We start from the raw sequence: 21,068 nt of genomic DNA on the forward strand, positions 1-21,068 counted from the left end.
TGTAAGTCCAAAGTCTTAAAATTAAAAGTTACCTAAAGATAAAACAGCAAAATAAATCTAAGTCTGCAATGAACAGAGGTAGTAAAATTCTATGCCCCAACAACTGGTTTAAAAATCTGGAAGGAAAATTAATATTCCTCTTGAATAATGACTTGCTACTTTTTATTGGCACTCTATCATTTGAACATTTATGTATCATTCACCAGCCAGTGCTCTATTTTTTTTATTCTAGTCTCTTTGTGTTTCAGAAGACATTTTCTTTTTGAAAAGAAATAGAAGAGCTTTTTCACTACCCAGATAACACATTTCAAATTCAGTTAATTAGGTAACTGTTGAAATCCCTAACTGCAACTGGTTAGGGCCAGTATCATGCCTTCTCTCTGAGAGGAGGAGTCTGAATTCAAATACAATGATTGTGAACAGTTCAATAAAGACCTTTGTAGATGATTTTAGGAGATTCTCCAGACATTTATTTCAGCCTGGAAAATAGCTGAATACATGGAAAGGATGTACTCTCCATTTAACCAAGTAGACAAAAAAAAATTACCTTAGCCATGAACTTTCAGAGAGAGGGAAAAAGAAACTGAAAAAATGAATTTAAATAATAATGGACTCAGAGTCTTAGAAAGGTAAGTATGAAAATCCTGTATTTCAATTGCATAAACTTCTGGAGTTGAGTCTAGGGGAAAGTCTATGAACTAGACAGCATTAAAAGATGCATGAAATTAGACCCACATGGGAAGCACTGGTATTTGATGTGCTTGAAGTGTCCCAATAAGAGTTCCCGAAAGCAATCTTACCTTTATTTTCTGCCTTCAGTTCCTCTGCCATCAAGCTGTCTTGTCGGTTACCAAGCACAAATGCCAGAAACGAGAGGATCAGGGCATCCAAAATCCCAATAATGGCCAGGATGTACGCCCAGCGGACTGAACACGCCCCAAGAGTGTACTTGTCTGTCTTTTCTCCACACATCCGTTTGACTTCATCTGAATCCCAGCCATCAGGGAAAATCATACAGCCAAGCACAAGGCAGGCAGCTTGATGAAGAGAGAAAAAGAGAGGAAAAAAAAGTAGTTAACATAGATGTTATTTTAGCAAATATTGCTACTGGGTGTCAAAACATTGCTTTAAATTCTTGATTTAAAAACTAGCAAATCTTACCACTGTCCTACCCTGAATGGTTTTGTGTGTGTGTGTGTGTGTGTTTTTTTTCCTGGTTTACTTAAAAACAGCCTAGTATTGCAGTGAAAGGTCTGGGAACACTATTTACAGCAAGCCTGAGCATTCTGAGAGAGGTCGAGGTTTGTTGATCTATAAGAAAATACTAAAAAACTTGAATTTTGGTTGCATCTGTGGGAAGGCTTCCATTGCAAATAAGCCATAAGGAATCAGAACACAGCAGAATGACAATTCAACACTGGCTTTGAAGAGCTAGGACAGCAGCCAGATAAGGGATTAGGATAACATGGAAAATACCAGAGTGTATAATGACTGAGTCACAGTAAAAAAATAATTTTCTATTGCATCCTCCTACACACCCACATGTGCGTGTGCGTGCACACACACACACACATACACGCACACTCTGAAGTTTCTTGAAACTATGCCTAGTAGATTCAGCACACCATGGTATTTTCTAGCTTCTGTTCTATTTCATTTTTTAAAAGGCTGAAAAATGTTGCAGCATGGTGTGGTACCAGAGATTTTATGGAAATTCAGGAACTTAAGGAGAATACTTATATTCTGTTTTCCAAATATCACTGTGGGAATCATATGAATGCTTTTTATAGAGTATGTTACTTTGCATATTAAAGAAGATTAGTAGTTATTTGTTGCCATTCTTTATATTTAATTGGATTATTTAGGGGTAAGTGAGGATAGTTTTAGATTATACAAAGCTTTCTTAAAAAATTTTTTTAATGTTTATTCATTTTTGAGAGGGAACAAGCAGGGAGGTACAGAGAGAGAGGGAGACACAGAATCTGAAACAGGCTCCAGGCTCTGAGCTGTTGGCACAGAGCCCGATACAGGGCTCGAACCCACAAGCTGTGAGATCATGACCTGAGCTGAAGTCGGATACTTAACAGACTGAGATACCCAGGCGCCCCTAGCTTTCCTTTAAAATATATTTTTTTTAATGTTTATTTTTGAGAGGGAGACAGACCACAAGCAGGGGAATGGCGGAGAGAGAGGGAACCACAGAATCCAAAGCAGGCTCCACACTCTGAGTTGTCAGCACAGCCCCCAATGTGGGGCTCAAACTCAAGAACTGTGAGATCACAACCTGAGCTGAAGTCAGATGTTTAACCGACTGAGCCACCAGGCCCCCCTATACAGAGCTTTCTCAACAGGTGTATTCATTCATTACTTCACGAATGTATTCGTTCACTCATTAATTCAAAAAGTACTTATTGACTTTTTATGATGGAGTGCCAGACACAGTTCTTGGTGCTTAGAGATATAGCAATTAGGAAAAGATACATGGCTTATGTTTTATCAGGGAAAGAAGCAAAAAAAAAAAAAAAAAAAAAAAAAAAGAGTAACATGCAAATAAAGTAGTCGGAAATTGTAGTACTAAGTACATAGTCCTAAGTACTGGGTAGGAAAGAAACAAAGGACTCAGATAAAGAATAATGGTACACCTCTTGGAGAAGTGGGGATATTTAAGCTGAGACCAAAAACAGACAAGGCACTAGACCTATGCAATTGATGGGAATAATGTTCCAGGCAACAGCATGTGCAAAGGCCTCAGGGTTGGAAAGAGGCCTGGGGTATTTGAGGAGCAAACAGGAGATCAGCCACTGGGATGGAGAACGAGATCATGTTGAGGCTGCAAGGGAGGCAGGACTATGTATCCAGAAAGGTTACTGTTTCTAGGGCATGTCACTTAAAAAGACTGATGGCATTACCAACTTAGAGTTGTGTGATGGTCAAGGCCAAACACTTCGTGCAACTGTCAAAGCTGCTACTTCTTGAACAAACCAGCAGTGGACACCTAATTTCCTATGTTTTTCATAGGAGCATGACTCTACAAGGCAGGTGTGGAGGACACAGAAGCCAAAAGGGGTGACACACAGGGAGACCACCTGGGAGAACTTTGATTTAGGGTTCCTTGTTCTTTTACAGAACAAGATTTCAAAGCTTTGGGTTACACTTGATTCCTCTTTTCTTTGCCCCCCATCCCAAATGTTGCCATGCTTCTCTCATCCACGTAGGCACTATCTCTGCATAGGTGTTATCAACTTTTTTTTTTTTTTTTTTTTTTTTTTGGGACAGAGAGAGACAGAGCATGAACGGGGGAGGGGCAGAGAGAGAGGGCGACACAGAATCGGAAACAGGCTCCAGGCTCCGAGCCATCAGCCCAGAGCCTGACACGGGGCTCGAACTCACGGACCGCGAGATCGTGACCCGGCTGAAGTCGGACGCTTAACCGACTGCGCCACCCAGGCGCCCCTGCATAGGTGTTATCAACACTTCCATACTTTAAGCCTCATATGTCACAGAAGGAAACTAACTTCCTTCTGCTTTCGGTTCACCCTCACTCCAATCCAGATCACATGAGACCGCTGAGCCCATCATGCTCAAAACCTATGGTGGCTCCCCACTGGTACTGAAGAACACTCAGACATCTCAGGTACCCAAAGGCTCCATGATCCAGCCCCCACTTACTTTCCCAGCCCCTTTTCCCTTCATAATCTCCATTTCACTTGGGTTGAATGACAGCCGACTTCCTGTTCATGCACCAAGTTTTTGGACCCTTCTCTTTCTTCTTCTGCATGGAGTATTTGCTACCACTGTCTTAAATGTTCCACTCTTCAGTATCTTTCATCGGTCAAGTCAAATGCAATACCTTCCACAAAGCAAGCCATCTCAAATTCTTCTTGACCTACGGTACTGCCCTTCTTGGAACGCCCGAAGCTGTTGACTGTACCTATCAGAGTCCTTGTAGCTTTTTACATTTGTTACTTATTTACAAGTATTATTTCGATTAACAGAGTGTAAGCTTTCTGAGGAAGGAATCTTTGGTTAAGTCACCATATTCATAGCACCTAAAACAGTGCCTTGTAGACCTCTAGCACTAAAATATTTTTGAATGGGAAAGTAAAACGAATAAGTCAATTATCACACCTAGACAGTATACTCTAAAATACAGTTTATAGGGGCGCCTGGGTGGCTTAGTCGGTTAAGTGTCTGACTTCGGCTCAGGTCATGATTTCATGGTTAGTGGGTTCGAGCCCTGCATAAGACTCTCTGCTATCAGCACAGAGCCTGCTTTGGATCCTCTGTCCCCCTCTCTGCCCCTCCTCCACTTGTGTGCTCTCTCTCAAAAATAAATACACATTAGAAAACAGAAAGGTTTAAAAAATATATAGTTTATAGAATTCAACATCATTACCACCCAATGTCACAAATCTAGTTTAAGACTCATCTTTAAAAGGTGACATTCAACAGAGACACTTTTGTTATGATTAGACAACAGATTCCAAGTACTCAGGAGAACAATTTGAAAAAAGTTGACTATTTCAAAATTCAAATTCCCACTTCTTCTGGAACTCCTAGCATTCCATTCCAACATGCTCTTCGAGGTATTTCTAACAATAATGATCTGTGTATTTTTTAAAAAGATGTGGTTTCCATTAGCAAAAATTAACTTTACTTGGGAAGACACACAGTGGTTTGAATCCAAACCACAGTTGAGAAAAATCTCTAAAAATGCTATGTTACATGGAAGATTTTAAAGATATTCTCAATTTTTTTCTTACACATTAAATAATGTTTATGTAGGTGTAAATTACTTTCTTATACAGAAAAAATGAAAACCAAGTATTTTTCCTTTATGAATGGCAATCACTAAGAGAAGGACACTATATTATACTACTTAAAGCTCTAGCAAAACTTAATAGAAATCACCAAGTGACACAAATTTGGGAAGGTTATTAGATATTATAGGACAAGTTCTCCGCAACGGGGTATTTGTGGAATAGTGACATCAACAAAGACATCTTTTCTCAAAGTCTTTCTACACTTAAAAGTTTCCATATCTGGAAACTGAGTTACAAATGAGGATAAAAACAATAGAGGCAGAATTAACCGGAAACTAAAACCACATGAGAGTATGAGTGGCAATACATCGCTCCCAATCTTCAAAGCATAGGATTTCCTTAACCCAATGTTGAGAGAAATCTGAGGAGAGGATACGCAATTGTGTTTCATCTTATGCAATGGCTATTTTGCTCCAAGTTACAAAAATAGAATTTTTGAAATACAATTCTTATTTTCGATAGTCTAAGGGAGTGACTGTTCAGAGAAATCTTAAGATAAAACCAGGCTAACAGGGCTGGGCTCTGGCCTCCTACGGAAAATGTTTAGGTCCCCCCCAGCAAGGGTACTCCAGGTATCCTGCAGGCCACAAGGCATTGGGAGACGTACTAGTTGCCTCAACCACTTCTCACTGGACTTAAACATTTGATCTTTTTCTAATTGATGTGTTTTTAAAAATCTGAATGGCTGTATAATAGTAAAAATGAGATCAACTGCATTTAAAAGTTTTTAAATCTTTGTAAGTGAAACTTGAGATAAAAAATAAGTAAAATTTGGATTTTAAAGTTTGAGAGAAAGGGAGAGAGAGAGAGAGAGAGAGAGTGCGCACACGCATGCACATGGCAGGGGCAAAGAGAGAAGGAGACAGAGAGAATCCCAAGCAGGCTCCATGCTGTCAGTGTGGAGCCCAATGCGGGGCTCAATCTCATGAACTGTGAGATCATGACCTGAGCCAAAAATCAAGAGTCAGATGCTCAATCGACTGAGCCACCCCAGGTGCCCCTAAAATCCAATTAAAAAAATTTTTTTAATGCTTATTTTTGAGAGAGAGAGACAGAGCATGAGCAGGGGAAGGGAAGAGAGAGAGACACACACAGAATCCATAGCAGGCTCCAGGCTCTGAGCTGTCAGGACAGAGCCCGATGCAGGGCTCAAACCCATGGACCGTGAGATCATGACCCGAGCCGAAGTCAGACACTCAACGAACTGAGCCACCCAGGTGCCCCAAATCCAATTTTTAAATAAAGAAATCCTATCCCTCTGAAAGCTGTGCTTCTAGATGGTCATTACACGATAAAAATTGTACTTTCTGACAATGTATTATCAAAATATACATTTTCTTCTGCCCCTATCCAAATTTCCCCTATTTGGCTATTTTTGAAACGTGAAGTCTCCCCAAAGTTATAGTGTGTTTAGGATTAAATGGAGCCATTAAAATAGTTTAGGCTCTGTTAGTTTCTTTGGAAAGGCATTACTGTGTTTTGCATTAATGAGTGTGTGCTATAATAAATTCTGTTTCCTGGCATCCTATTAATCAGAACCCTATTCACCTGCATGATGTGGATAGCCAGCAGAAACCAACAGCTGTTCCTAATCCAAACTAAGCAGTACCCGTAAGAGCCTAGGCTAATGTCTCAGTCAACGAACGATTAAACACTATTCCTCTTGGTTTTGTAATTATTTCTAATTCTTTGCAAATTGATCATCCTATAAGATGCAGCAGCATCACTATACTCAACAGTAGAGAACATAAATCACCAGAACATTTGATTAATTTGGACATGCTATTTCCTGACCACAAGGGATAGTGGAGAATTAGTTCCAATTGGGCTATTATCCCCAAAGGGGTTTCTTGGTAGAAAGTCACCTAGGAAATGCCTAGCTGACTCGCAGCTATCTCTTCCTTCACTTCAGCAGTGGGTTTTCTGGAAGACTATCAGGGAACATTTTTGAGTGTTAGAAATGAGAGCTCACAAGCTGGAGGTGAGCAGAGAAGGATGCTCTCTGCATGACACCTTCCAACTTACAACATATAATAAAGGCATCCTTATGAGGACAGGCCCGTTGATTTCCATTTTAAGCATGTTCCAAATGGTTAGGAAGCATTCACATTCTAAAAGGCCCCTCGGTCTAGAAGCTGATGCCCCACAGTGGGTTCCTCTGAAATAGTACACAAACAGCCAGTGGTTCCCTAGAGCCACTAATTGCTCTGGCAATTCTCTGGCCAAAGAGTTGAATGTAACCTCTGTGAAGGAAACGTCCTTAGAAAAATCTACCAATGTTTTTAATTGGGTCTTTCTCCAAAGGAAAACGAAGCAAGATGAAAAAAGCAACGGGGGGTGGGTGGGTAAGAGGGAGGTTGTCTATGATTTGGGTCATGTGTACAGGCTGATGCTGCTGGGCCAACTGTCCCGGTCAGGACACTGAATGCTGCGAACCTGAGAACGGCTATTTTTTTTTGGACAGTAAGAGGAAGACTAAATTCATTCTTTAAAAAGTCTATGCACTGTTGCACAAAAAGCATGATAAATTGCCTCATGTTGCTGAAGCACTCACGTGGAACGTGGTGAAAAACGAACCTGCATCCACTTAACTCTATCAATTATTCAGGCACGCAGTAAGGGAAGGGATTGACGCCAGAGAGCTGCCGCGCCGCGCTCTGCAAGGGGAGCGTTCACCTGTCACTCTAAACACCTGGTAAAGAAGAAGCACGCATCCCCAGCATCTTCATTAGCACACAGCCCGCAAACCGGAACTACCCTATTTACACATCTGGAAAAGCTGTGATGCCTACACCTCAGTCTACCTCTGGAAAACGGAGTTGCTAGGTAATCCGGGACATGAAATACTGCGGTTGAGAGTCTGGTGGAGAACAAATGATCTCCCGATAAATTCTGGTTCTAAATCCAGTATAATTTTATAAGCATTTCACTTGAGGTCATAGCACAAAAGGGGCAACATCCCTTAGAGAGCGGGTGGGGGGGGGGCGGAGAGCAGGTGTAAACAAACTCTGGGCTCTCAGAAGGGTCATGTGTGAGGATGATCAAAGATCCTGTGCTCTGCCTCGACGCTCAGCCCTAATTGCCTGAGTAAAGAGCCACACATCTCTCAGTACCTTGTGCTGAATCAGCTGTGAGCCCCGAGCGTAGCTGAAAGGGGATAATCAGGAGTCTGCCCACACCGGCTCTTAGGAGCAACACAGCAGAGAAACAGCTTTCATGGAATATGATACAAGAGGAAACACACTTAAATGGTACAACATCACTTGCTAATTTACCCAAATGTTGAGGCTTAATAACGAAGTATAATACAAATCAGAGTTTAGAACTTAAAAATACAATGCTGTTCTGATCTCTAGAATGTTTGCTAGGCAGTTTTCTTTTTTTACATTTATTTTTGAGAGACAGAGGGAGACAGAGCACGAGTGGGGGAGGGGCAGAGAAAGAGAAGGAGAAACAGAATCCGAAGCAGGCTCCAGGCTCCGAGCTGTCAGCACAGAGCCCGACGCAGGGCTTGAACTCACAAACAGTGAGATCATGACCTGAGCTGAAGTCGGACGCTTAACTGACTGAGCCACCCAGGTGTCCCTAGACAGCTTTTGATACAGATCTTGGATCCAATCAAATTTCTTAAACTCCTGATAGTGACACAGTTAATAATACTGCATCTCATAGCAATAGCTAATAATTGACACTCCCCTTGAGTGGGGTACACAGCACATCATTTCATCATTTCAATTCTCAAAGCCAAGAGAAACAGGAGAGCACATATTCCTGGCTTTTCCAGTTTCCACAAAGAGGGATTTTTCTCGAAAAGCCCTTGGGCACTTATCCCACTTCTCATTCCTCTCTACAGAGATGGAGGGATTTCCCCGAGGGAACCTGGGCATAGTGGCCCAGCCCCTTCCTGACCTTACCTTAGGAGCTGCTTGCCTACACGAGGCCTGTGTTCCACTCCTCTGTGCTGGCGATTTCACACAGGGCGGGCCTGATTCTCCACTGCTGTCTCGGAGTAGAAAGGTAAGAAGGCCTCATTTTGGGGGAGCAACTTAGAAAGTCCTTTTGGTTAAGACACCCAGAGCCATCTCTTCAACCCAATCTTTCTCATAATAAAGGAGATATTTTGCTTTCCTGCTGCCAATTCTCTCTCTCAGGGGGTTCAGAGCTTAGGAGGGCCTCCCAGTTCGGAGACTGGAAGCCTTGATTAGAGGACAAGCATGGCTGGGTTGTGGTGAGGACGCTCATGTCCTCACAGCGTGGAAAGAAACCTAGCCTGCTCTCTGCCCCTTCTTATACAGGCACTAATTATCCATGAGGGTTCCACGCTCATGACCTAATCACCTCCTTAAAGGCCCCACCTCTTAATACTATCACAGTAGGATTAGGTTTTCAGACTCTGAATCTTGGGGAAACATAAAAATCCAGTCCAGGGGCACCTGGGTGGTTCAGCTGGTTAAGCGGTGGACTCTTGATGGTGGCTCAGGTCATGATCTCATGGTTTGTGAAACTGAGCCCCATGTTGGGCTCTGTGGACAGCACAGAGCCTGCTTGGGATTCTCTCTCTCCCTCTCTCTGCCCCTCCCCCATGCATGCTCTCTCAAAATAAATAAATGTCAAAAAAAATCCAGTCCATTGCAGAGGGGGGGTCAGAGGGCTTTCATGCAATGCTTGTCTGTCAACCCCAACATTATTTGTTTATTTATTTTTTATATATGAGGAAGTGGAGGCACAGAAATTTCAAACAGCTTGCTGAAGTCATACAAAGCCCATGAGTGGGACAACCAGATTTGAATCAGACAGTCTAGCTTTGGAATTTATGCTTTTAATCCCAACTATACTATTACCTTTTACTTGTCAACAACAGTAATGCACATGAAATCACTTTAGAATATTGGTTTTGGTGCTAAGAATACTTAGAGAATCTTGGCAGTGCTTAACATGGTGTTTATAATTAGACATTTATTCTTTGAGGACAAGAGCCACTACCAAAAGGATGCTTAGAAACTGTGAACTTTTATATGTATAGATATTTCTGTTGTTTACACTACTTTTTCACCTAATCAGTACTTCATCTGCTATGTAGTGCCAAGATCATTAGGGTAATTATAAAATCTAAATGTGTGGAATGGGAATGAATGTGGTTTTACTGCACAAATACACATATATCTGGATTTATACACATTTCACAAGAAAATCTGCCCTTAGTTTTTGGCTTGATATTTTAAGTTGGCTATGTGTCAGCCAAACATTTTTATATGTTCTTTAAATGCTTATATTCCTTTTGAGATTATATATATATACATAAATACATATATGACTATGAATATATATGTACCTTTTTAATTTATACATGGTTACTTATATGTAAGATAATATCTGCTTTGAGAAAAAATAAAGGTATAATTCAATTAGGTTCTTTTTAAGTTTTTGTGTAGCTTCTTTGGATTTCAGTGGACACATTTTTTAAAAAAAGTTTACTTATTTATTTTGAGAGAGAAAGAGAGAACACAAGCGGGAAGGGGCAGAGAGAGAGAGAGAGAGAGAGAGGGAAAGAGAGAGAGAGAATCCCAGGCAGGCTCCACACTGAGCCAACACATGGCTCAATCCCATGACCTGAGCTGAAATCAAGAGTTGGACATTCATCTGACTGAGCCACCCAGGAGCCCCTCGATAGGGGCTGTTTTAAGGAACATTTCAATAAACAAAACTGATAGTGCTGGTAGGTCACAAACAGGTCTGAAATTGTTTTTGTTTCTTTGTTTGCAGGAGAGCCCTTGACTCAGGCAACATTTTCATGTGCTAAAATCTACACTGCATTTCAGACACAGGGTCTGAAGACAAGATTATCTTTCTCCATGGCCCTATGAACAGAGAGCCCTTTGTGGTACACCTATCACCAACCTCCCAACAAAATCCGCTTGAGCCAGGATAACACCCCAAACAAAGCAACACAGACTAGTAACTACCCAGCCAGCAGTTTTCCTTGTGGCTCGTTGTGCCATGGCTATTTTATCTATAAAACAAGGAGCCCAGTCTAGATCACCAAACGTTTCCTGCTACTTACCTTATATTATTCATATATAGGATTAAATTTGTACTCATTTGATGCTCCATACCTATATATATTATGGGAAATAATGGGCTTGTAGAAATGCTTTACCAACTGACCCAACGTTTTCCTACATAGCAGGTGGAAGGAAGGGGCACCGTAGCTCTCCACCCTGATTCATCACGGAGCTTACAGAAAGTCGCTGTTGGCTAGAATTGGACAAGGTCAGGTGTCTTATGCCAACTGGCTACTGGTATTTCATTTCTCAGTACAAGGGGTAACTTTAGAAGCAACTAAATTCCTTCTCAATGAGGATGAGCTCTCCTAACCCTGCTGGACCTCCTCAAAACCTCCCGGAGTGCCCGTTTCTACACACTTTCCTGTAGGAGAATTTGGCACCGGTCCAGCTTTATGGTGGAGAGCTTTTCTTCTACACAGCTTGCTCACTTTTTTATGTTTATGTTTTTTTCAATTTTAGTACAGTTGGCATATAATATTATATTAGTCTCAGGTGTACAACATAGCGATTTGACATTTATGTATATTATAAAATGCTCACCTTGATAAGTGTAATTACCATCTGTCACCATACACAGATATTCAGTATTACTGACTATATTTCCTATGCTGTACTTTATATTCCCATGACTCACTTATTTTATAACTGAAAGTTTGTATATCTTAGTCCCCTTTTCCCATTTCACCCATCCCCCTCACCCACCTCCACTCTGGCAACTGCCAGTTTGTTCTTTGTATTTATGAATTTGCTCACTTTTATTCTCCTGAAGTAACTTTAAAAACTTTTAAAAACTTCAAATGCTTTAAAAACTTCAAATGGCAAAAATTAATTGTTCAAAGGAAACGTGTGGAAGAACTAAATATTGCACACTAAAAATGTCAGAAGTAGAACCAAGCTCAAGAAAGATGAATGCTACTCCAACCATCCTTTGTATGGAAGGATCTTACTTCCAAGGGGCGGGGGGGCGGGGATAAGATGTACACATTTACACATGTCTAACAGGCTCCCAGCCTAAGCTTTTTCATAGTTTAGTTGATCAACTATCCTTTATCTATCTATCTATCTATCTATCTATCTAACATCTACCTACCTTTATCTCTATATATATCCCTCTGCACCAGTACTGGTCCTTACACAGTTAAAGAACAGGTGTATAAAGCTATAGAGTGCTGGGGCGCCTGGGTGGCTCAGTCGGTTAAGCGGCCGACTTCGGCTCAGGTCATGATCTCGCGGTCCATGAGTTCGAGCCCCGCGTCGGGCTCTGTGCTGACAGCTCAGAGCCTGGAGCCTGTTTCAGATTCTGTGTCTCCCTCTCTCTGACCCTCCCCCGTTCATGCTCTCTCTCTGTCTCAAAAATAAATAAACGTTAAAAAAAAATTTAAAGCTATAGAGTGCTGTCAATGTCTTTCCAGAAAAAGGACTCATAATATCATTCAGGACAGACATGATCTAGACTAGGAACTGAACTCAACATGTTGAATCAGAAAAATACACAGTCAAGAATTCTTTATCCAACAAGGCTGTCATTTAAAATAGAGGAGAGATAAAGAGTTTCCCAGACAACTAAAGGAGGTCGTGACCACTAAACCAGCCCTGCAAGAAATTTTAAGGGGGACCCTTTGAGTGGAGAAAAGACCAAACAAAACTAAAAAGACCAAAAGCAACAAAGACAAGAAAGGACAAGAAGAAAGCACCAGAAACAACAATTCTACAGGCAACACGATGGCACTAAGTTCATATCTTTCAGTACTCACTCTAAATGTCAATGGACTAGGGGCGCCTGGGTGGCTCGGTCGGTTAAGCGTCTGACTTCGGCTCAGGTCATGATCTCACGGTCCGTGAGTTCGAGCCCTGTGTCGGGCTCTGTGCTGACAGCTCAGAGCCTGGAGCCTGTTTCAGATTCTGTGTCTCCCTCTCTCTCTGCCCCTCCCCTGTTCATGCTCTGTCTCTCTCTGTCTCAAAAATAAATAAACGTTAAAAAAAAATTAAAAAAAAAAATAAATGTCAATGGACTAAACACGCCAATCCAAAGATATCAGAATGGATAAGAAAACAAGACCCATATATATATACTGCTAAATTTTAGACCTAAAGACACCTGCAGATTGAAAGTAAGGGGATAGAGAACCATCTATCATGCTAATGGTGGTCAAAAGAAAGCTGAAGTAGCCATACTTATATCAGACAAACTACATTTTAAAATAAAGACTATAACAACAGATGAGGGGCATTATATCATAATTAAGGGGTCTATCCACCAAGAAGAGCTAACAATTGTGAATATTTATGCCCCATATAACACCCAAATATATAAATCGGTAAATCACAAACATAAAGAAACTCATTGATAATAATACCATAATAGTAGGGCACTTCAACACCCCACTTACAGCAATGCACAGATCATCTAAGCAGAAAATCAACAAGGAAACAATGGCTTTGAATGATACACTGGACCGGATGGACTTCAACATATATATTCAGAACCTTTCATCCTAAAGTGGCAGAATACACCTTCTTGAGTGCACATAGAACATTCTCCAGAATAGATTGTATACTGGGTCACAAATCAGCCCTCAATAAATAGAAAAAGGTTGAGATGTACCTTGCATATTTTCAGACCACAATGCTATGAGACTCTAAATCAACCAAAAGAAAAAAATTTGGAAAGATCATGAATACTTGGGGATTAAAGAACATCCTACTAAAGAATCAATGGTTAACCAAGAAATTAAAGAGGAAATAAAAAGTACATGGAAGCCAACGAAAATAAAAACACGACAGCTGAAACACCTCTGGGATGCAGCAAAGATGGTCATAAGAGGGAAGTATATACCAATCCAGGTCTCCCTAAAGAAGGAAGAAAGTTCTCAAATACCCAACCTAACCTAACACCAAAACAGCTGGAAAAAGAACAGCAAATAAAGCCCAAAACCAGCAGAAGAAGGGAAATAGTAAAGATTATGCAGAAATCAATGATATCGGAAAAAAAAAAAACAGTAGAACTCATCAATGAAACCAGGAGCTGGTTCTTTGAAAGAATTAACAAAATTGATAAACCTCTAGCCAGATTAATCAAAAAGAAAAAGGAAAGGACCCAAATAAATAAAATCATGAATGAAAGAGATCACAACCAATAATACAACAGAAATAAAAACAATAATAAGAGAATATTATGAGCAATTATATGTCAATAAAATGGGCAATCTGGAAGAAATGGACAAATTCCTAGAAACGTATGAACTACCAAAACTGAAACAGGAAGAAATAGAAATTTTGAACAGACCCATAACCAGTAAAGAAATTGAATCAGTAATCAAAAATCTCCCAAGAAACAAGAATTCAGGGCCAGATGGCTTTCCAGGGGATTTCTACCAAACATTTAAAGAAGAATTAACACCTATTCTTTTGAAGCTGTTCCAAAAAATAGAGATGGAAGGAAAACTTCCAAACTCATTCTATGGGGTCAGCATTACCTTGAATCCAACACCAAAGACCCCACTAAAAAGAACTACAGACCAATTTTCCTGCTGAACACGGATGCAACATTTCTCAACAAGATACTAGCCAACCAGATCTAACAATACATTAAAAGAATTATTCACCATGATCAAGTGGGATTTATTCCTGGGATGCAGGGCTGGTTCAATATCTGCAAATCAATCAATGTGATACATCACATTAATAAAAGAGAAGATAAGAACCACATGATCCTCTCAATAGATGCTGAAAAAGTATTTGACAAAATGTAAAAAAAGACAAAATGCAAAAAAAAGAAGGATAGCATCCTTTCTTGAGAAAAACCCTTAAGAAAGTAGGGATAGAAGGATCATACCTGATGATCATAAAGGCCATATATGAAAGAGCCACCGCTAATATCATCCTCAATGGGGAAAAACTGAGAGCTTCCCCCTAAGGTTAGAAACATGACAGGGGTGTCTACTCTCACCACTGTGTTATTCAACATAGTGCTGAAAGTCCTAGCCTCAACAATCAGACAACACGAATCCAAAAAAAAAAAAAAAAAAAAAAAAAGCCTCCAAGGGGGAAGTCAAACTTTTGCTTTTTGCAGATGACATGATACTACATGAGGAAAACCCAAAAGACTCCACCACAAAACTTCTGGAACTGATCCATGAAGTCAGCAAAGTTGCAGGATATAAAATCAATGTACAGCAATCAGTTGCATTTCTATACACCAAAAGTGAAGCAGCAGAAAGAGAAATCAAGGAATCAATCCCATTTACAATTGCACCAAAACCCATAAAATACTTGGGAATAAACCTCACCAAAGAGATGAAAAATCTATACACTGAAAGCTATAGAAAGCTTATGAAAGAAATTGAAGAAGACACACAAAAAATGGAAAAACATTCCATGCTCATGGATTAGAAGAACAAATATTGTTGAAATGTTGATACTACTCAAAGTAATCTACATATTTAAAGCAATCCCTATCAAAATAACACTAGCATTCTTCAGAGAGCTAGACCAAACACTCCTAAGATTTGTATGGAACGAGAAAAGACTCCGAATAGCCAAAGCAATTCTGAAAAAGAAAACCAAAGCTGGAGGCATCACAATTCTGGACTTCAAGCTGTATTACAAAGCTGTAATCACAACAGTATATTACTAGTACAAGAACAGACACACAGGTAAATGGAATAGAATAGAGGACCCAGAAATGGACCTGCAAAAATCACCAACTAATCTTTGACAAAGCAGGAAAGAATATCCAATGGAAGAAACACAGTCTCTTCAGCAAATGGTGTTGGGAAAACTGGACAGCGACATGCGGAAGAATGAACCTGGACCAGTTTCTTACACCATACACAAAAATAAACTCAAAATGGATGAAAGACCTAAACATAAGACAGGAAGCCATCAAAATCCTAGAGCAGAAGACAAGCAACAACCTCTCTGACTTTGGCCACGGCAACTTCTTACTTCACATGTCTCTGAAGGCGAGGGAAACAAAAACAAAAATGAACTATTGGGACCTCATCAAAATAAAAGCTTTGCACAGTGAGGCAAGCAATCAACCAAACTAAAGACAACCGACGGATTGGGAGGAGAGATTAGCAAACAGCATATAGGATAAAGGGTTAGTATCCAAAATCTATAAATAAGTTACTAAACTCAACATCCAAAAAAACAAATAATCCAGTGAAGAAGTGGGCAAAAGACATGAATAGACACTTTTCCAAAGAAGACATCCAAATGGCTATTGGACACATGAAAAGATGCTCAACATCACTCATATCAGGGAAATACAAATCAAAACCACAATGAGATACCACCTCACACCTGTCAGAAAGGCTAAAATTAACAACTCAGGCAACAACAGATATTGGCGAAGATGCAGAGAAAGAGGAACCCTTTTGCACTGCTGGTGGGAATGCAAACTGGTGCAGCAACTCTAGAAAACATTGTGGAGGTTCCTCAAGAAATTAAAAATAGAACTACCCTATGATCCAGGAATTGCACGACTAGGTATTTATCCAAAGGATACACGAGTGCTGATTCGAAGGGGCACATGCACCCCAATGTTTACAGCAGCACTATCAACAATAGCCAAAGTATTGAAAGAGCCAAAATGTCCATTCACTGATGAATGGATAAAGAAGATGTGGTATATATACACAATGGAATATTACTGAGCAATAAAAAAAGAATGAAATGTTCCCATTTGCGAAAATGTGGATGGAACTAGGGTGTATTATGCTAAATGAAATAAGTCAGAGAAAGACAAATACCATATAATTTCATTCATATGTGGAATTTAAGATACAAAATAGATGAACATAAGGGAAAGGAAGTAAAATAATGTAAAAACAGAGAGGGAGACAAACCGTAAGACTCTTAAATACAGAGAAAAAACAGGGTTGCTGGCGGGGTGTTGGGTGGGGGGATGGGCTAAGTGGGTGATGGGCATTAAGGAGGGCACTTGTCAGGATGAGCACTGAGTGTTATGTAAGTGATGAACCACTAAATTCTATTCCTGAAATCATTATTACACTATATGTTAACTTGGATTTAGATTTTAAAAAATAAAGAGAAAAAAAGAGAGATAAAGAAAAATAAGGGCAGAACAGCATGATGGGGCTCTGGATGACAAAATCTTCAAGCTGGCTGTTCCTTACATCTATTCTGCTCCTCTTTAGTGTCACTTCTGCCCTCCCATCCCCTAGCCCCTCAGATGCTTAAGATAAAGGTTATGTGGACTCAGAAGGACTGATTTATGACATCTAAAACAAACACACAAAAAATCTAATGAAAAAGACAACTGTGGCAAATTGTTTGAATTCCCTTTTTTTCCCCCTCTTTATTTCGTGCTCCCTTTCCCCATCAGATTTTCCTTCACATCTGTTTTTAGGCTTCCATCCTCTTTGCTACTCCTTCCAAATAATTTATTCAGACTATGGAAAAGAAAAAAATGGAGATATGTTAGGCTTCAACTGATCTATGGCAAGGTCTTCTGGTAATTTATGTATTTATAGAGAATGCTGCTAATTCAGAACAAGAAACTTCCCAGAGAGACGGAATTGGAATTGGCAGTAGGTATCAAAAAAAGTGTAGGACAAAAACCAGGTCAAAAGAGGGGAAAAGAAGTCAGGGTGTTAAATGTTTTGTCAAAAGATTTTCACACATCTTTCAACTTCAAATTCTGAAAGCAGTAGCCAAAAGTTTATAGATAAAACCTTGACCAGTATGACATTTGAACAATGCTTGAATCAGAACAATGACTTCCCTTGACTAAAATGAAATTTAACCCAGTCCTCACCTGTCAGTGAAATGCCCAGAAGGTAGTTTTGCTTTGAACTTGGGTGCTACAGAGTGGCCCCAGGCAGGGCTGAATATAACTTCTAGAACCTGAGCAGGAGTGTGGGCTTTTGGCTTTTGCCCTTGGGGATCTTTCCTCCCCTCAGGGCTCTGTACTTGCACCCTTTATCCACAGGCTCCAGTTTCCTTCTTGGCATAAAAAAAAAAAAATCTGTGGTTCTGCTGTGATTCATTTGCTACTCTCATAATTGAGGCTGGGGTTTGCTGATGGCATTATAGTACTGTGATGATCCACAACATTTTACGTTCTGGGATGATGGCCATGTGAATTACTGATAGACTCTGCTAGTTAGAAACTTTCAATAGTGATAGGATGGTACACTTGTTCCAGTATGTTTCACTAAAGAATTTCCTTGTTTTATTTTATTTATTTATTTTTTTACCACTATCTGAATCTAGAATACCAGTTACCTGTTTGCCCAGACAGAGTAGGAGATATTAGTTCTCACTGGAGACAAGTATGTGACCTTGGGCAGAACTTATAATTTCTTCTTCTTTTTTTTTTTTTTTAATGTCTATTTTACCTTTGAGAGAGAGCACAAGCAGGGTGGGGGAGGGCAGCGAGAGAGGGAGACAGGATCTAAAGCAGGCTCTGAGCTGACAGCAGAGATTCTGATGTGGGGATCGGACTCACAAACAGCGAGATCAGACGTGAGGTGAAGTCGGACTCAACCGACTGAGCCACCTAGGCTCCCTAGCTTACAATTTGTGAATGGAAATTGAGAACAGTCTAAAATGGCCATGATCCAGGGTTTGGGTCTGGTCCCTATCTTTATTTGTGCTCAGCCCTAGTGAGTAAAGAGAAGGTGAATACACATTCTCCACCCTGCAACATTGCCTGCTTCCCTTCTTCAAGGTATTATCTGTATTCTTCAAAGAGAAGTAGATTTTTATATATAAAATAAATATCCTTTGGGACAAATTATGGTTTTGTTGATTCTAGAGTCAATCGCAAATCTAAACGTTTCCTTATTCATAATGTATATTTATTTTCTATTTTCACTGCAACAAATCACCACCGCAGACTTAGTAGCTTAAAACAACACAAATGTATTATAATATGGTAGATCAGAATTCTGACATGGTCTGACTGGGCTAAAGTCAAGGTGTTGTAGGGCTGCATTTCATTCTGGAGGCTCTAGGGGACAATTTCCTCTCTTCAGCTTCAAGAGACTGCTGGCATGCCTTGGTTCATGGCGTCTTTCCATCTTCAAGGTCAGCAATAACAAGTTGAGTCCCTTTCACGTACCATCTCTTTGATCCTCTCGTTTGCTTCTTCTGCTTCCAGTTTTAAGAATTCATGTGGGGGGCACCTGGATGGCTCAGTTGGTTAAGCGTTCGACTTGGGCTCGGGTCATGATCTCACGATTCATGAGTTCAAGCCCCATATCGGGCTCTCTGCTATCAGCACAGAACCTGCTTCAAATCCTCTTTCTCCCTCTCTCTCTGCCCCTCCCCTGCTCGCTCTCCTCTCTCAAAAAAAAAAAAAAAAAAGTGAAAAAAAGAATCCATGTGATTAGATTAGGCCAACCTGGATAGTCTCCCCATCAGAAGGTCAGCTGATCAGCAAACTTAACTGTGTCCATAACCTTAATTCCCCATTTCCATATAACCTAACATATTCACAGGTTCCAGGGGCTAGTGTGTGGACATCCTTGGTAGACATTGTTCTACCTACCTACCTAATGTTATACACAGTTAGTGTGTTATAATCTTGTTTCTGTTTTCTGATCTGTAGTTACTGGGGTCCACATCGAGGCACAGAAAGTCCATCATAGATCTAGTGTATGGGATAAACCCTGAGCACCTGTGCCTCCCAAGCCTGGCCTTCCATGGATCACTGATGGTTTTTCTCAGTGTATGACATGGTTCTGTCTGGTTTCCCGATTAGCTTTATTGTTTCTTGTTGGGACCAACATTTGATCTTTTTTTTTTAAAGTTTATTTATTTATTTGAGGGGCACCTGGGTGGCTCAGTCGTCTGACTGAGCCGAGCATCCGACTTTCGGCTCAGGTCATGATCTCACAGTTCTGGGTTCAAGCCCGCGTTGGGCTCTGTGCCGACAGCTCAGAGCCTGGAGCCTGCTTCGGATTCTGTGTCTCCCTCTCTCTCTGCCCCTTCCCTGCTCATGCTCAGTCTCTCTCTGTCTCAAAAATAAATAACACATTAAAAAAAATTAAGTTTATTTATTTATTTGAGAGAGACAGAGACAGCATGAGTGAGGGAGGGGCAGAGAAAAAGAGAGAGAGAGAATACTAAGCAAGCACCATGCTGCCAGCACAGAGCCTGATGCAGGGCTGGAACCACGTAACTGACAGATCGTGACCTGAGTGGAAACCAAGAGTCAGATGCTTAACAGACTAAGCCACCCAGGTGCCCCAGATCTTATTTTGAGTCTGCTTGTCTGGAGTTCTGATATTTTGCTTGGCTCTGGCTGTGTAAATTGTTTTTCTTAAGCCCTTAAAGCAAGCCTGAGTTATGTCACAAGAAGGTAGATCACCTTGACCAAAGCAAGCAATGTTTAGAAAAGCCTGAACTTGGGGGCTTTCTTGCTGCAGGACCCAACCCACTGCTTGCCAACCGTCTGCCTTGGATATTACCCCCAGCTTGAATCAAGCCTAAGTTTGGAATCCTTTAAGCCACTGGCTATTCCCAGTGGTGTTCATTGTAAGATCAGTTCTGCTTGTCCCAATTTTCTCCCTTTCAGCACTGGCTTCCTGTTGGGGTTACAGCATGCTCTCTGACTAAACCCATCTAAACTGCAGCCAACAAGGCCATCTCCACAGCTTCAGCCCTGTAGAGGCTGTCATCAAAGACTGCACTGTCTCCATTCTTTCTTAAAATGTGAGTGATCAATCTGCAAAACTCTGATGTCTGCAGACAGAGCTAAATAAAAGTTTCCTGAAACTTTTGCCACATGATACATTAGGAAGTTTGAATAAGAGTGCCTATTCATTCTGTCCCTTTATCTCTAGGTACTAATGCACTCAACTCAGGTGTGGCCCACACACCTCTGAAGTGTGTTCACAAAGACAGGCAACATATTGGAGGCCCAGAGGTAACTGCATGGAGTCAGTTATAGGTCTATGTGCAGGATGAGCTCTGTATCTCATTTGTTACCCATTATTCCCAAGTGATCAGTGCTGATCTCTGGACACTAATGATACTATTTTTCTATAAAGCCAGAGTCATCATCTAGGCTTCTGAGAGTTCAGAATCCCCACTGAAATGAGCAGTTGGAGCAATTTTGAAGAAAATAAAAGGATTTGTCAGGGAAATTGGAGCAAAAGCCTGTAGTGCCTTCATTTTCCTAAAGTATTCTGAGAATGTAAAAATA

General features: G+C 40.6%; 1 protein-coding gene across 1 annotated transcript in view; it reads right to left on the reverse strand.

Annotated features, from left to right (window-relative positions):
• Positions 1-223: 223 nt before the first annotated feature.
• LHFPL3 (LHFPL tetraspan subfamily member 3) overlaps positions 224-21,068 on the reverse strand; it is a 396,149-nt gene continuing 375,304 nt past the window's right edge. The window contains exon 2 of the mRNA XM_049642829.1: positions 224-1,037. Coding sequence (XP_049498786.1) covers positions 709-1,037 — 329 coding nt within the window. The 3' untranslated portion in view covers positions 224-708. The remainder of the gene's footprint in view (positions 1,038-21,068) is intronic.

This window comes from Panthera uncia, chromosome A2 (genome assembly GCF_023721935.1).
Source record: "Panthera uncia isolate 11264 chromosome A2, Puncia_PCG_1.0, whole genome shotgun sequence".
NCBI classification, from domain to species: Eukaryota; Metazoa; Chordata; class Mammalia; order Carnivora; family Felidae; genus Panthera; species Panthera uncia.